General features: G+C 39.8%; 1 protein-coding gene across 7 annotated transcripts in view; it reads left to right on the top strand.

Annotated features, from left to right (window-relative positions):
• Positions 1–18,320, top strand: part of MARCHF8 (membrane associated ring-CH-type finger 8) — a 143,972-nt gene that overhangs the window by 48,768 nt on the left and 76,884 nt on the right. For 5 of the 7 annotated variants that reach the window (XM_017862235.1, XM_017862231.1, XM_017862232.1 and 2 more), the window contains one exon: positions 11,314–11,493. In XM_017862235.1, the coding sequence (XP_017717724.1) occupies positions 11,392–11,493 (102 nt within the window). In that variant the 5' untranslated portion in view covers positions 11,314–11,391. Of the gene's footprint in view, positions 1–9,185; positions 9,369–11,313; positions 11,494–18,320 lie in introns of those variants that run through there. The other 2 variants (XM_017862233.1, XM_017862229.1) reach the window with 1 other exon arrangement.

Genomic DNA, 18,320 nt, shown 5'->3' with positions numbered 1-18,320 from the left:
AGACATTCAGATGTGTCTGGAGCTCCTTCCTTCTGGTGAGTTCGTGGTCTCGCTGTCAGGAGTGAAGCTGCAGACCTTTGTGGTGGTATAGCTCTTAAAGGCAGCGCATCTGGAGTTGTTCGTTCTTCCCGGTGGGTTCGTGGTCTCACTGGCTTCAGGAGTGAAGCTGCAGACCTTCGCGGTGAGTGTTACAGCTCATAACTGCAGTGTGGACACAAAGAGTGAGCAGCACCAAGATTTATTGCAAAGAAGGAAAGAACAAAGCTTCCATAGTGTGGAAGGGGACCTGAGCGGGTTGCAGCTGGTTGGCTGGGGCAGCCTGCTTTTATTCCCTTATCTGGCCCCACCTACATCCTGCTGATTGGGCCATTTTACAGAGAGCTGATTGGTCTATTTTACGGAGCGCTGATTGGTCTATTTTGATAGAGTGTTGATTGGTGCATTTACGATCCTTGAGGTAGACACAGTCACAGAGTGCTAGTTAGCTAGATACAGAGTACCAGTTGGTGTATTCACAAACCCTGAGCTAGACACAGAGTGCTGATTGGTGTATTCACAAACCCTGAGCTAGACACAAGAGTGCTGGATTGGTATACTTTTACAATCCTTGAGCTAATTTACAGAGTCACGAGTGCTAGTCCTCCAAGTCTCCACTATGGTTAGCTGATACAGAGGTCTCACACTGGGTGTTCACAAAGCTTGAAGCTTAGACACAGAGTGCTGATTGGTGTATTTTACGACTCCTTCAGCTAGAATAAAAGTTCTCCAAGTCCCCATCCAGTTCAGGAGCCCAGGCTGGCTTCACACCAAGCGGATCCTGCACCAGGGCTTGCAGGCGGAGCCTGCCCCCCAGTCCTGAGCCAAGTCCTGAGCCACACCTGCACTCCTCAGCCCTTGGGCTGTGGATGGGACCGGGTGCCGTGGAGCAGGGGCGTTATCTGTAAGGGAGCCCACCGCAGCAGGGGGAGGAGCTCAGACATGGCAGACCATAGGTCTTGGAGCCCTGCCCCGTGGGAAGGCACCTAGGGCCTGGGGAGAAATGGCTGGCCGGCACCGCTGGGGGACCTGGCAACCTCCGCAGCTGCTGGCCTGGGTGCTAAGCCTCTCACTGCCCTGGGCCAGCGGTGCTGGCGGGCAGCTCCGTGTGCTGGGCCCTCGGAGCTGGCGCCCGCCCCCGCCCCAGCCAGAACTCACACCGGCCCCCAGCTGTAGCCTTCGTTCCCACCCGCTGCCTCTCCCTCCACACCCGCAAGCAGAGGGAGGAGGCTCCGGCCTCAGCCAGCTCAGAGAGGGGCTCCCAAGGTGCGGTGGCGGACTGAAGGGCTCCTCAAGCACCGCCAGAGTGGAAGCCGAGGCCGGAGGCGGAGGAGGCGCTGAGAGTGAGGGCTGCTAGCACATTGTCACCTCTCACTAACACTAGCAATTGGGTTTTTGACTCAAAGGTTGAAATTTCTCATCCATAACTTAGGAAACTTAAGTTTTCCTCTGTCTTAAAATGCTTTGATCAGTAATTCTAAACTACTTATACTTGTCATCTTTTAAAATTATTCTTAAAGATACTTAGACTACATTCTGCTATATTTGAATTCCATTTCAATTTTCAACTAAGTGCAGTGTGGTCAATCTGCTGCAGATATTTAAAGATCAATGGGTTTCTTCCCATTTGAAATGAATTGTACCTGGTTGACAAATATTGAATTTTTGTTAGTTATTTTCAAATCTCCACTAGGGTACTTGATCAGGATTTGAGACAGAGAACAGTGTTGCTTAATAGTTTGAGTTGCAAATGAAATTCTCAGCCATTTTTGGCTGCTGTCTCAGAGAGATTGATCCAACCAGCATTTATTGAATAGATCTTATGTGATAGGCCACAGAGAGAGAGATACAAAGGTGAGCGAAATGAGATATGCTGCCTTTGGGGAGCTTACGCTGAATAGGGGAGAAAGTCGTTAATTAAATAACTCAATAAATGTAACATTCTAACTGTGAACATTGTTAATGAAGTAGAGGTTCTTCATTAATCCTATAAAGAACTATGAATGTGGAATTTCCTCTGTCAGGATGGTCAGATGGTTGAGGAAGAGTTAGTTAGCCTAGAAGGGGAAGGAAGAGTGTTGCAGGCAGAGAATACCATATAAATAGGCTGTGGTGGGAAGGTGCTGGGAGATCTGAGGGGACTGAAGAAACACTGCTTTTGCTGGACTATAGAGAGAGGGGTAGTACAAAATGAGGTGGGATAGGTACATAGGGCCTTGTAAGCTGTATTAAATGAGTATCTTGAGGTGTAATTTAGGCACCATAAAATTCACCTGTTACAAGTATACAATTCAGTGATTAGTAAATTTGAAGCAGTGCAGCATCATTGTAATCCAGTTTAAGACATTTCCTTTGCCCCCAAAGTTCCCTCTTGCCCATTTGCAGGTCATATCATACCCACAACTACACCCAACATGAGGCAATCACTGATCTGCCTTCTCAGCCTTCTCAAGACACTTTATAAAAACAGAATTGTATAATATATAGTCTTTTGTGTCTGACTTGTTTCAATTTGCATAGTCTTTGAGGTTCATCCATGCTGTAGTGTATATGATTGGTTTGTTCCTTTTAATTGCTGAATAGAATTTCATTGTATAGATAAGCCACATTTTTTATCTATTCTTTAGTTGGTGGACATTTGGGATATTCCCAGTTTTGGGCTATTATGAGGAATGCTGCTATGCACATTCATATGTGTGTCTTTGTGTGGACATATGTTTTCATATCTCTTGGATGAATTCCAAGGACTGCAGTTCCTGGGTCATATGATAAGTTTATGTTTAACTTTTCAAGAAACTGCCAGACTGTTTTCCTAATATCTATACCACTTTATATTCTCACCAGAAATACATGAGAGATCTAATTTTTCTATATCAAACAATTAGTATTGACTGTCTTTTTGATTGGAGCCATTCTAGTGTTTTTGGTAGTAGCCATTCTAGGGGGGGTATAGTGATATATTATTGTGGTTTTAATTTGCAGCATCTTTTCGTGAGTTTATTAGCTATTCATATGTCTTCATTATTTCATTTTATTTTTTAGAGACAGGGTCTCACGCTGTTGCCCAGAATGGAGTATATTGCTCACTGTAGCCTGGAACTCATGGGCTCAAACCACCGTATTGCCTCAGCCTCCCGAATGACTAGGACTACAGGCACATATATATGAGAGCCTGGCTGTCATATATCTTCTTTGATGAAACGTCTGTTAATATATTTTGTTTATTTTAAAATTATGTTGTTTGTCTTATGTAGGAGTTCTTTATTCTAAATACAAGTCTTTTATCAGATATATGATTGTCAAGTATTTTTTCCCCAGTCGGTGGCTTATCTTCTGTTTTATTAATGGTATCTTTTAAAGTACAAAAGTTTTGAATTCAATAAAGTCTGATTTATCAATATTTTCTTTTTAAATAACATCTGCAAAGGTGGGCATTCAAGCCAAAGTTATGGATTAAATCACCCAGGAAAAGGGAGCACAGAACGAGAATCAGAGAGGGTTAAATGAAACTTTGAGGAATCTCTGCATTCAATGTCATACTATAGGAGATAGATCTGCAGAGGTGGAGATGGAGCAGGACCACTAGGACGGTGTTATGTCATTTAAGTCAAAAGAGTATTTTAAGACTAGGAAGAGAGTAAAAGTATCAAGTCAAATAACATGAGGGCTGCAAAACAATTTTTAGGCTTAATATGGAGAGCATGGTAGACCTTACTGTACGGAAGCCAGATTGTAGTTAGTTGAAATGTGTATAGAAAGTGAGGAAATGTTGAATGTGAGTGTAGACACCTTTTCCTGGAAGAGTAGTGTAGATGGGACAGTAGCGGGATATGAATGAGGAGTAAAGTGAAGTTTTCTTGCCTTCTTTTTCAAATTTTTAATGAGACAAGGTAATCTCTTTATTTATTATCTAAATAATGATCCAGGAATAATGCCACTTTTGGAAAGTGTGTGGCATTAGGTGTTGATCCATTTAAGGTCACATGAGTCTCATACCTGTTATTCTTTTTATACTTTCTCTCCATTGAGTTCTTCAAAATATCTTCAAAATCTAAAAAATAAAAGTAATATGTGTACTAAAATACATGTAATAAAAGGAATACATTTCATTTTGAAAAATGAATTGTAAGCCCAAACTCTCTTATTCAAAACTCTAGGATTAGAAATATTTTGGAATTTAGAAATTCTCAGGTTTTTAGACAAGTAATCTGCTACATATACTGTAAATTATCAGATACTCCTATCAAGGCTTGGAGTAAGATGCCTTACTCAAATGTGCTATTTCTGCATTGAAGTATATATAATATTTACACTAAGTAGCGTAAGTATAGTTTTGAGTAGCTTCCTGTCAGTTCAGGTCAGGTTTCGGCTCCAAGGATTTCAATCAAGTTTTTTGTTGTTGTTGTTGTTGAGATGGAGTCTCACTCTGTTGCCCAGACTGGAGTGCAGTGGGGCGGTCTTGGCTCACTGCAAGCTTCGCCTCCTGGGTTCACACCATTCTCCTGCCTCAGCCTCCCAGGTAGCTGGGACTACAGGTGCCCATCACCATGCCCGGCTAATTTTTTGTGTTTTTAGTAGAGACAGGGTTTCACCACGTTAGGATGATCTCGATCTCCTGACTTCGTGATCCGCCCGCCTTGGCCTCCCAAAGTGCTGGGATTACAGGCATGAGCCACCGCGCCTGGCCTAGGAGTTCAATTAAGTTTTAGTGTTAAATAAGTAAAGAAAGGGTAGAGTGGTTTTAAAATTTTAATTTTGGTAGTTTTCTGAATTTTAGAACTGTGATTAGCAACTTGGTGTACCTAATGTCCTAGAATGAAAAACAGTAGTCCTTTGCTCTGGTCCTCCACAGTCCACAGCATTGTTGTTGGAATGGGCAGAATCTTCCCCATAGGCAGCCGCATGTGTCTTCTGAGAGTTGCTTCCATGTTTCCAAATAATATGTTCATACTGTTTCTTGACTCACAAACATTAGCTATTATCTGTTGACTTCCTTTTTTACCCAACCTTCCCTCTTCCCATCCTCCCAATTTGGTTATATCAGTGTTGCTTATATCATCGTAATGTTTACACTGTTGTCCATGTTGAAATTTGTAGTGTTCATTTTAAAGCCAAATTATTACATTTTCTTTCTTCTATAGTTTTTGTTGTTAGTAATTGCTTTATATTTTCACTTGCATAATTTTTATTATTCATATCATTAGTTCTTTTTAGGTATCCATGATTGTACATGTCACTGCATCTTTGCTGTTGAGCTACCATGCCTGGCCCAAGATAGAGGTTTTCTTATGTTAGGTATTGATATTGTATTTTAGCATTTATTTGTAGTACGTAGTGACATAAATGACTGATTCTACAGGTTCTACATAATATCATAAATGACATAAATGACTGATTCTCTGTCCATGTATGTTCATGTATCTTGATATACTGGTGACTCCCAATATGCATTTGTGAACATGTCTTTGTTTTCTTTTTTTTTTTTTTGAGATGGAGTCTTGCTCTGTTGCCCAGGCTGGAGTGTAGTGGCGCATTCTCCGCTTACTGCAACCTCCGCCTCCCAGGTGCAAGTGATTCTTCTGCCTTAACCTCCGGAGTAGCTGGGATTACAGGCCACCACCACCACGCCCAGCTAATTTTTGTATTTTTAGTAGATACTGGGTTTCACCACATTGGCCAGGCTGGTCTCAAACTCTTGACCTTGTGATCTGCCCGCCTTGGCCTCCCAAAGTGTTGGGATTACATGCATGAGCCACCGCTTGGCCTATGTCTTTGGTTTCTTAAAGGCATGTGAAGCTCGGTCTGTCCACGTTGAGCTTACCTCCTTCCCCTGCTGCTTTTCTGTGCATCCCTGTCGTGTGAGTACACAGCCAGAAACCATGGGACAGTTCAGATCCCTCACTAGGTTATGTTAGTCCTGCTTTTCAAATGACCTCACTTCTCCCTCCATATCCACAGCCTTAAGTCTGGCTTTGATCATTCAGTGCTAATATCTAGAATTGATCTCCTCACTCCTTTTACTGCTTTTTCTCTTTCTGTTTCTGCTAGCTGCTGTGCATGGACTTCTCATTTTTTACATGAAATTTACTCCTTATAAAAACAGGCTTAGCTTCAAATTGTTGATTCTAACAATGCCAGTCAGGATGTTAAGATACAATTTACAGCAGGGAGGAGCAGGGTGCTGCTGGAGAGTCTGGCACCCTGCAAACAAGGGTACAGGGAGGCATGTGAATGCTTCCTGGGGTGGCCGTTCCTCTGAGATGCTGCAGCTGGCATTTGTCTTCTCCTAGCTCCCCACATTGTTATCTGTATTTGTCCAAAGCATTGTTTTTGGAATAGGCAGAATCTTCATTTATGTTAATCATCTGGAAAGAGCATAGAACAGTTTGACTATGAAGCCATACTGATTGTCTTCAGCATTGGCCTTTCCTACCACTCTCCTTTTAGGAAGGGGATTGTCAACCTTGCTTCCTCTCAGAGTCAAGCTGCTTATGTGTTGTACATAAATGTTAGAAAGGATTCACGGTCCCAGTTGTGTAAATCTGTGTTTGACTGAGGCATAGGGGATCAGAAAATAGTTCTGGAAAAACAAAGCAAACCTGCAGGTTTTTGTAATGCAGTGAGAGAAATCACTGCAAATGCCTGGAAAAGCCTGCCGGCAGATGTGCTGATGTTAAGAGCATCTATGTTTCACTCTTGTCACCCAGGCTGGATTGCAATGGCATGATCTCAACTCACTGCAACCTCTGCCTCCCGAGTTAAGCAATTCTTCTGCCTCAGTCTCCCAAGCAGCTGGGATTACAGGCACCCACTACCACACCTGGCTAATTTTTGTGTTTTTAGTAGCGATAGGGTTTTGCCATGTTGGCTAGGCTAGTCAAAAACTCCTGACCACAGGTGATCCACCCACCTTGGCCTCCCAAGTGCTGGGATTACAGGCGTGAGCCATCGCACCCAGCCTGGACACCGTCTTATTTGATCTTCACAGAAACCCTGTGAACTGAGTGGACATGATTACCCTTCTCTTTTACAGACGAGGAGACCAAACAGCTTACAAATGCATCAGTTTGCCCAACATCCACAATTAGAGCCAGGATTTGAACTTAGGTTTCTGATTGCTGACTTTGTACTCTTTCTATTGCCTTCTCAAAACTGGAAGGGTGAGTGAGATAGGGCAACAGTAGCCATCTCCTACTTAGGAGGCCTACTTAGCACAATTTTTTAAAGGTTCATCCATATTGTGGCATGTGTCAGTACTTTATTTCTTTTTATTGCTGAATATGGTTCTGTTGAATGGATATAGCTTATTTGATTTATCCATTCATCATATGATGGACATTTAGGTTGTTTCCACCTTTTGGCTATTAAGAATAATGTGATACATTCATGGACAAGTTTTCGTGTGAGGAAATGTTTGCATTTCTCTTGGGTGTGTATACCCTAGGAGTGAAGTTCTTGGGTCATATGATATTTAACATTTTGAGAAAGAGCCAGACTATTTTTCATAACTGCTACATAGATCCCCACTAGCAGTATATGAGGGTTTCAGTTTTACAACATCCTTGCCAACACTTAACTGTTTGTCTTTAATTATGAACATAATTAAAGTAATATCTGATAGTTTTGATTTGTATTTCCTTGATGGCTAATGATGTTGATTAACCCATTTTTCATTGGGTTATTTGTCTTTATTATTATTATTATTATTTTGGTGGAGACGGGGCCTCGATATGTTTCACACACTGGTTTTGAACTCCTGGCCTGAAGCAGTCCTCCCACCTCAGCCTCCCAAAATGCTGAGATTATAGATGTGAGCTACTTGCACCTGGCTTTGTCCTTATGTTATTGAGTCCTAAGAGAGTTCTTTATGTATTCTAGATACAAGTCCCTTATTACATATATGATTTGTAAACTTTTTCTTCTATCAGTTGTCTTTTACACTTTTTTTTTTTTTAAATAGAGGTTGAGTCTTGCTATATTACCCAGGCCTTTCTGGAGTTCCTAGCCTCAAGATATTCTCTTGCCTTGGCCCCCCAAAGTTCTGGGATTATAGGTGTGAACCACTATGACTGGCTGTTTTTTCCCTTTCTCAGTGGTGTCTTTTGAAGCACAAAAGTTTTTATTTTGATGATGTGTAGTTTGTCTATTTTTTCTTTGTGTGAGGAAGAGATCCAAATTTCTTTTGCATGTGGCTATCCAGTTGTCCCATCACCATTTGTTGAAAACAGTACTCTTTCCCCAAGGAGTGATCTTGGCACCCTTCTTGAAAATCAGCTGACTATAGATACGTGAGTTTATTTCTGAAGTCTAAATTCTATTCCATTGATATATCTATTCTTATTCCAGTACCACACAGTCTTGATTACTGTTCCTTTGTCTTAAGTTTTGCAATCTGGAAATGTGAGCTCTCCAACTTTGTTCTTCTTTTTCGAGATTGTTTTGGCAGATCTGAGTCCCTTGAATTTCATATAAATTTTCAAATCAGCTTGTCAAATTTCTGTAAAGAAGTCAGCTCAGTTTTTGATAGAGATTGCTTTGACTCTCTGTATCAACTTGGGAAGAATTGCCATTTTAACAATATTAAGTATTTTGATCCATGAACATGGGCATCCATTTCTAGTTTCTTCAACAACCAGCTTTGGCAGTATCTCTTCTAGATGTGGATGTTCATGTTAGGTGTGCTGTATTTTGCAAGTTAGCATTAGTCAAATTGAAGCCCTCATGCCTGGATTGTCAGGCATAGTGCTGAGGTTTAACTGTTACTCTTATGTAAAGATGAATTTAGTTGATATAAAAGATGTCTGGAGATTATGCAAAGAAAATAATGTGAGTAATATATGATTATACTCTTCATGTAAATCTTCACATAAAAAATGGCATGGCCTGTTTTATGGTTTGTTTGTAAACTCATTTTTATCCTAAATATGTCTGGCATAGGAGAGAGATTGTTTCAGGCAAACTTGTAAGTCTGTTGCCTTGTGGTGGTGGTACATATCAGAAGACTAACTTCAGTGGCAGTGAGGAGGGATGTCCTTCAAAACCGCAAAAATTTTGAGACCCTCTTGCATCTGTGTTTCCGTGCCATAAATAGCCCTTCTCAGGCTTGTCATGGGCATGTACCAATGATGTAATAATGATGATTATATCAGAAGCACCACAGGTAGCTATTGGCATGATAGGTATAGGGCTTTGGATATGGTCAGTTTGACTAAGTATTCCAAGAGGCCCCATGGAGTTTGTCATCTGTAACAGAGGACTTTAGTGCATTAGTGATGAAAAAACTGCTTACCACTGCTATTGTGATCTCTCAGGGAGTACAAGGCAGCTCCACAGTAAGTGCCTCTTGTCTTGTGTGATGTGCTTGAATACAAACATTCAGACTGTTTCTTGGGCACAGTAGTGCTCCATCTTGAAGCACTGAAGTAGTGCTTCATCTTCCTCATCAAAGGCTTGAAATAGAGTAGATGGTGTGTGATATCTAGACACTAACATCACCTGTTCTATTTTCCTTTTTTTGTTGTTATTATCAATGATCACTCACCCACTTACTGTAAAACTAGACTTTATGAACAGATTATTGTTTTAGCTAATTTTCTTCTATGTGTTGTTCCCTCCCAGTTTTGTTCCTTTTTGTTGTTCATTGATTCTAGAGTTGTGTGAAGGAAGCCATTTTGTGAGTCCTGGTGCTCCTCTGCTTGCTTAGGGACACTACCAAGAGTTGGCACCAGTCTTACAAACGCCTGCCTTTGATCCAGAGTAGAGTTTTGGGAGAGGTAGAGTAAGTGACTGCTTATCAAATGTGATCTTGGGGTTGTCAGGCCCTGTTGTTTACCCTGCCTTTTCCTACTGCCTCACTTGTCCCCACCCCCTACCCCACCACACGGTTAATAAATGAAAATCTCCAAATTCAAGATTCATTCTTTTGGTTGAAGGCTTCCATTTTCTGTTAAAATTTGAACAAAATGAAACATTTTACTACATTAAATCTTCTGGATAATTTACATTTAACTGGTTTTGTATACAGAGTTGGATAGATCTCAGCTGGTAAGTGGGGAGAGAGAACAACACACAATTCAATTATTAGACATTTTGGGGGATGTGTAAGAGAAAACCAGAAAAAGGGCAGGGGTACCTGGAATCACTGAAGACGTCTTATGCATACACTGTTATTTTACCTAAAGGCAGCCTTTCTCATGGTTCTCAGGCATGTCATGGTGACCCTTCATATTCTCTAGGAAACCCTTTACAGCAGTGTTTGGCAAACTACAGTCTTGTGGGCCAAATCTAGCCTGCTGCCTATTTTTGTAAATAAAGTTTTATTGCTACATAACTACTCTCATTCATTTACACACTCTCTCTCTCTCTTTTTTTTTTTTTTTTTTTTTTTTGAGACAGAATCTTGCTCTGTTGCCCAGGCTGGAGTGCAGTGGTGTGATCTCGGCTCACTGCAACCTCTGCCTCCTGGGTTTGTGCCATTCTCCTGCCTCAGCCTCCTGAGTAGCTGGGACTACAGGCGCCTGCCACCATGCTAGGCTAATTTTTTGTATTTTTAGTAGAGACGGGGTTTCACCGTGGTAGCCAGGATGGTCTTGATCTCCTGACCTTGTAATTCGCCTGCCTCAGTTGCCCAAAGTGCTGGAATTACAGGCATGAGCCACTGCACTTGGCCCATTTATACACTTTCTGTGGGTGCTTTCATGCCACAGTGGCAGAGTTAATTAGCTGGAACAGACTTGGACCACAGTGCCTAAAATATGTATCTTGCCCTTTATAGGAAACGTTTGCCAACAGCTCATGTAAAGTCTATACTTTTGGAAGGTTAATTGTGGATCATAGATATCTTGAATTTAATTTGGACTTCCTAACCTCTGATCTCACCATTATGTGGACTCACAGGCAGTGGTTTTAAGGAAAGATCACTGCTTATTTCAGGATATATGCTTGGTCATGATAAAAAAAGTTTAACTTCAAAAATATTCTTAAAATAAATGGTGTCACTGCCTTGTTTTAAACCTAAGTAGCCAATGGAAGATTAATCTCTGATTATACATATACATCATCCACCTGCCTCTTTCAGGTGGTCCCATCTTATTATGAGAAATGTTAGAATTTTCCCCTTAGACATTCATCTTCTATTGTTTTTGAAGACCAAACATTTATGTCACCATAAGTTATTTAAATATACATATGAATATAAATATAAAATGGTAAGCTCACTCTTGGAAATTTAAAGTGTTTTAGCTGAGTTATGTTTATTCTCTCTTCATTTTCTCTCAGCTTGAAATCCATGGCCCAAAATGACTCTACCAGTGGAGACTCTCTTCTGTGAAGACAACGACCAGATAGGAGGTTGGGATGAGCATGCCACTGCATCAGATCTCTGCCATTCCATCCCGGGATGCCACCTCTGCTAGAGTCCACAGAAGTAAGACCAAAGAAAAGGAGAGGGAAGAACAGGTACTGGGAGAATATCTTTTTTAGTTTCATTACTTTTATTAAATTTTTATTAAAGATGACCTAGAACAATGCTTAAACTCTAAAGGTCAGGTTTTCACTGTTAATATGCTGATAAGCACACAAATAGTTGTACTCAGAAGGAATTGTCTTTTTGTAGATTTCTAGGTTTTCAGATTTTGGTGTAAACTATTATGCTTATAAATGGTTATAAATGACTTATCTTCATTGATTAAATCTGCCTGATTATTTTTGATTAATCACTGTGACTAAGTTCTTTGGATTCTCAGAACATGATGCTGCTAGGTCCCTATTCATTGTAGTGTGAAATTTGGACACCAGATGGCTGGAATTTCTTAATGTGTGTCTTAGTCTGCCTTAGTGGCTGTAACAAAATGCCATAGCCTGGGTGGTTTAAATAACAAGCATTTATTTCTCAGAGTTCTGGAGGCTGGAAGTCTGAGATTAGGGTGCCAGCATGGTTGGATTCTGGTGAGGTCTTATTTCCTGACTTATAAACAGCTGCCTTCTTGCTGTGTCCTCACATGGCATGGAGAGAGGAAGGAAGCGAGCTGTCATGTGGCTGTTCATATAGGAGAACTAATCCCATGGAGAGGGTTCCACCCCCAGGACCTAATTGTCTCCTCCAGGCCCCACCTCCAAATACCATTACATTACGGATTAGAGTTCCAGCATAAAAATTTTGTGGGAAACATAAACATTTAGTCCATAGCAGTGTGTATATGAGGAAGCTATGCAAACTTGTTTGGAATAGAAAAAGGAAAATGTCCAACGGTGAGGCCAGGAAGGGAGATTCTTTCTGATATACACCCTCACTGCAGGTTTACTGTAGGTGGATATTTAATAAAGCCTTATTGAATTTATCTGTTTGATGGGATTTTTAAAGTCTAAATAAATAGCATTAATCAATTATTTGTAGAATGGGGATTTTGATTGGTATTGGGAAGAAAGAGAAACTATTCTGTCTCACCTTAGTGTGGGGATATTTTGAACATCCAGTGGCAGCCTGACAGTTCAGGGTGTCATGGAGCTCAGATGAGGTGGCAGAAGTGGAAGAGCAGTTGAACCAGGAACTTATAGGACCCCATGAGAGCTTCAGCAGCAGTGGCACAGGATGAAAATAGTGGTTGTGTTTCTAGGGTCTCAAATGTGGTATCAGGATTGATTTGAAAGGTAAATTTTTGTCCAGTGGAACCTATTTTTATTTATGCAGCTTTTCCTGGCACAGGTTCAACCCAAAATCTTTTGCTATGATTTCTGATCCTCCTCTGCTTGGGAGATTTTATTCCTTCTGAATCCCGTAAGAAGAGCGAACTCTTGCATTTTATGTAGACGCAAATAATCCACCTGTTTGCTTAGTCTAATCTGTTAACACACCCTCGCTGAAGCCCATAACTGTAATCTTCTACAGAGGGTTAATGACTTTTATACAGTTGTCAATACAGTTGATGAATGAATGAATATGAATTAAGTTTCAGTGATATGGGATCATGTCACTGTGGAGATGATCTATTATTATTATTATTATTATTATTATTATTTTTGAGATGGAGTCTTGCTCTGTCCCCCAGGCTGGAGTGCAGTGGCATGATCTCGGCTCACTGCAAGCTCCACCTCCCGGGTTCACGCCATTTTCCTGCCTCAGCCTCCCGAGTAGTTGGGACTACGGGCACCTGCCACCTCGTCCGGCTAATTTTTTGTATTTTTAGTAGAGACAGGGTTTCACCGTGTTAGCCAGGATGGTCTTGATCTCCTGACCTCGTGATCCTCCTGCCTCGGCCTCCCAAAGTGCTGGGATTACAGGCGTGAGCCACTGCGCCCGGCGAGATGATCTGTTATTTCAAATACAGTATGAGAACCTTGCAATAGTATACTTTCATTTCTTTCCTTCTGGCCTTTTCATTATTGTCTTTTAATAAATTTTAAACCCTAGAATATATTTTTAAAGAAATACTTTAAATAATTTTCTTTTAAATAATAGTAGATTCAGGTACTCAGGTAATTACCATTTCTCGTGTATTTCCATCTATCATTTTTATTTTGTCTAAAGGACTTTAGCATTTCTTACAATGTGAGTTGGCTGATAGTGACTTCTTTCACCTTTATTTAAAAAATATTTTTTATTTGTTGCTTGTGTTCTGAAGTTGTGTTTGTGGATCAGTGGGTTTACAGTTTTCGTAGAATTTGGAGCTTTTTGGCTATTCTTCAGATACTTTTTCTGTCCCCTCATTCTTTATTTGGGGACTCCATTATACACATTGACTGGCTTAAAGTTGTCCACTGCTGCACTTTTAATTTTTTAAGGTTTTTTTTTTTTTTCCTGCATTTTATTTTGGATATTCTGATTGCTTTGTTTATAATTTCATCAATATTTTCTTTTTCCATATCTACTCTGCCAGTAATTCCATCTTTTGTATTTTTCATCTCAGACATGTTTTTATCACTAGACATTTGGCTTGGATCTTTTTTATATCTTCCATGTCTCTATTCAGCTTTTTTAGTATATGAAATAACAGCTATAATGACAGTTTTAGTGCTCTTTTCTGTCATTGCTGGCATGTGTGACTATTCTGAGTTTGCTTTTCTCCCTCACTTGATAACTTCAGTCAGTTTTATTTTCATTTTTGTTACTATTTTTTACTTATTTTTGAGTACAGATCTTGCTCTGTTGTCCAGGGTAGCATGCAGTGGCATGATCACAGCACACTGCAGCCATGAACTCCTGGTCTCTAATGATCCTCCTGCCTCAACATCCCAAGTAGCTGGGACTATAGACCAGCTATATGTATATGGCCTGGATAAGTTTTTCTTTCATTTTGTAGATTCAGGGTCTTGCTATTGCCCAGGCTGGTCTCAAACTCCTGGGCTTAAGCAGTCCTCACATCTTGGCCTCCCAAATTGCTGGGACTGCAAGTGTGAGCCACTGCACCTGGCCCAGTTTCGTTTTTAAGTAAAAATTTACTTTAGACTAGTTTTAGATTTATAGAAAAATTGTTAAGCTAGGATGGAGTATTTTCATATACCCAACACCCAGTTTCTCATATTGTTATTATTTATAGATTTAGTACAAGTGCAGTGTTGTTACACAGATACATTGCATAGTGGTAAATATCACCTTAATAGTGTACATAAACACCCATGAGGTAATTTCTCATCCCTCACCCACTCCCATCCTCCCACCTTTCTGAGTCTCCAGTGTTATTATTTCACTCTGTATGCCCCTGTGTACACATTTTTCAGCTCCCATCTGTAAGTGAGAATTGAGCTATTTGACTTGCTCTTTCTGAGTTATTTCACTTAATCCAACGATGTTAGTATTTTTATAGGAATTGCATTGAATCTGCAGATTTCTTTGGGTAGTATGGTCATTTTAATGATACTGGTTCTTCTAACCCACGATCTGTTTGTGTCTTATGCGATTTCTTTTATCGATGTTTTGTAGTTTTTCTTGTAGAGATTTTTCACATCCTTGGCTGAGAGTATTCCTGGGTATTTTGTTATTTTTTGGTAGCTATTATAAATGGGATTGACTTCTTGGTTTGGTTCTTGATTTGGTTCTCAGCTCAATTATATTATTGTTGTATAGAAATGCTACTGATTCCTCCTCTCAACAAAAAATAGAAAAATTAGCTGGGTGTGGTGGCATGTGCCTCTAGTCCCAGTGACTTGGGATGCTGAGGTGGGAGGATCACGAGCCCAGGAGGTCGAGGCTGCAGTGAGCTGTGACCGTGCCACTGCACTCTAGCCTGGGTAGCAGAGTGAGACCCTGTTTCAAATACAGATAAACCTCAACTAAACAAAAGAAATACTACTGATTTTTGTAGGTCGATTTTGTATCCTGAAACTCTACTGAATTAGTCAAATTTAGGAGTGTTTTGGAGGAGTCTTAGGGCTTTCCGGGTATAAAATGATACCATCAGCAGACAGAGATAGTTTAACTTCCTCTTTTACAATTTAGATGTCTTTCCTTTCTTTCTCTTGCCTTACTGCTCTGGCCCGATAGGACTTTTAGTACTGTGTTGAATAAGAGTGGCGAGAATGGAGATCCTTGTCTTGTTCCATTTCTCAAGGGGAATGCTTTCAACCTTTCCCCATTCAGTATGATGTTGGCTGGGGGATTCTTGTATATGGGTTTTATTATTTTGAGGTATGTTCTTACTACAGCAAGTTGTTGAGTGATTTTTATCGTGAAAGGATGCTGAATTTTATCAAATGCTTTTCTGTATCTATTGAGATAATATTATGGTTTTGTTTTTAATCCTGTTTATGTGGCATATCACATTTATTGATTTTTATGTGTTAAACCATACTTGTATCCCTGGAATATAACCCACTTGATTGTGGTGTACTATCTTTTTTGATGTGCTGTTGGATTTGGTTTGCTAGTATTTTCTTGAGCGTTTTTGCATCTGTGTTCATTAGGGGTATTGATTGATTCTGTTTCTGTTTTTGTGTATCCTTGCTTGGATTTGGTGTTATGGTGATACTGGCTTCATAGAATGAGTTAGAGAGGATTTTCTTCAATTTGGGGGAACAGTGTCAATAGGATTGGTACCTGTTCTGCTCCTGGTAGAATTTGGCTATGAATTCATCAGCTCCTGGGGATTTTTGTTGTTGGGAGATTTAAAAAAAAATTTTATTACTAGTTAAGTCTTCTTACTGGTTATTGGTCTCTTCAGGTTTTCCCTTTCTTCTCGGTTCATTCTTGAGAGGATGTGTGTCTTTAGGAATTTACGCATTTCATCTAGGTTTTCTAGTTCGCGAGTGGAGAGATGTTCGTAGTAGACTCTGATAATCTTTTGTGTTTTTGTGGGTATCATTTGTAATGTCTTTTTCATTTCTGATTGTGCTTATTTGAATTGTCTTTCTTCTTGGTTAGTGTAGCTAGTAGTCTGTCAATTTTGTTTATCTTTTCAGTGAAGCAACTTTTTGTTTCTTTATCTTTTGGGTTTTTATGATCTGAATTTCACTTAGTTCTGCTCTTCATCATTTCTTTTCTTCTGCTAGCTTTGGGTTTGGTTTGTTCTTGTTTTTCTAGTTCCTTGAGGTGCTATGTCAGGTTAACTTGTGGTCTGTTTTTTCAATTTAGGCATTTAACACTATAAACTTTTCTTTCTTGAATCCGTTTACAGTCAACACTATCAGCTTTTGCTGTATTCCAGAGGTTTTGGTGTGTTGTGTTTCTACTTTTATTTGTTTAAAAAATTTTTAAACTTCCATCTTAATTTCATCACTGACCCAAAAACCATCCAGGAGCAGGTTAATTTCCATGTATTTGTATAGATTTGAGAGTCTTTCTTGGAATTGACTTTAGGTTTTTTCCACTGTAATCTGAGAAGCCACTTGAAATGATTTCAGTTTTTTAAAAATTTATTGAGATTTGCTTCATTCATTAAGATAAAGTCTGTCTTGGAGAATGTTGCACATGCTCATAAGAAGAATGTATATTCTGTGATTGTTGGGTAGCTTGTTGTATAAACATCTGTTAGGTCTATTTGTTCTACAGTCCAAATTAAATCCAGTGGGGTTTTTTTTTTTTTTTTTGTTCTATCTCAGTGATCTGTCTAGTGCTGTCAGTGGGGTGTTGAAGTCCCCTCTTGTGCTATGAAGGAATGCCCAAGGCTGGGTAATTTATAAATAAGAGATGTTTATTTGGCTCACCATTCTGTAGACTGTACAAGAAGCACAGTGCTAGCATGTGCTCTGGTGAAGCCTCAGGATACTTTTACTCATGGTGGAAGACAGAGAGGAGCCAGTATATCACTTGACAGTAGAAGGAGCATGACAGAAGGAGGAAGCGCCAGACTCTTTTAAACAACCAGTTTTTGTGTAAACTAATAGAGCGAGAACTCATTCCTTACTACAGGGATGACACCAAGCCATTCATGAGGGATCTGCCCCCATGACCCAAACACCTCCCACTAGGCCCCACCTCCAACATAGGGTATCTCCTTTCAACATGAGATTTGGAGGGGACAAACATCATGTATCTCCCACTATTATTGCATTGCTTTCTAGCTCTTTTCTTAGGACTAGTAGTATTTGCTTTATGAATCTGGGTGTTCTGGTGTTGGATATATACATATATAAGATTGTTATCCTGTTGAATTGATCTGTTTATTATTATATAATTACTTCTTTTATCTTCTATTACTGTTGTTGATTTATATTGTCTGTTTTATCTGATGTAAGTATAGCTACTCTTGCTTGCTTTTTTGGTTTCTTTTTGTGTGGAATATCTTTTTTCACCCCTTTGCCCTGAATTGATAAGTATCTTTACAAATTAGATGGTTTTTTTTTTTTTTGGTAAGCAGCATATGATTGGATTATAGTTTTAAAAATCCATTTAGTGGATCTATATCTTTTTTTTTTTTTTTTTTCTTAAGAGACAGGATCTTGTTCTGTTGCCCAGGTTGGAAACTCATGGGGTCAAGCGATCCTTCTGCCTCAGTCTCCCATGCAGCTGTTACTACAGGTGTGGCACAATGCCCAGCTAATTAAAAAAAAACTTTGTCACTGTGTTGTTCAGGCTGGTCTTAAGCTCCTGGTCTCGAGTTATCCTTCCCCCTTGGTCTCCCAAGGTGCTGGGATTACAGATGTGAGCCACTGTGCCTGGCCCCAATCTGTGTCTTTTAAATGGTGCATTTAATCCATTTACATTCAAAGTTGATATGTGAAGTTTTGTTTCTGTCATAATTTGATCTAGTTGCTTTATAGTCTCATGCATGTAATTGTTTTTTAAGACCCATGGGTTTTATACTTTTGTGTGTTTTATGATGGCAAGTATTAACCTTTCATTTCCATGTTTA

This window comes from Rhinopithecus bieti, unplaced genomic scaffold (genome assembly GCF_001698545.2).
Source record: "Rhinopithecus bieti isolate Rb0 unplaced genomic scaffold, ASM169854v2 scaffold_64276, whole genome shotgun sequence".
NCBI lineage: Eukaryota > Metazoa > Chordata > Mammalia > Primates > Cercopithecidae > Rhinopithecus > Rhinopithecus bieti.
This window is presented reverse-complemented; position numbering and strand designations above follow the sequence as displayed.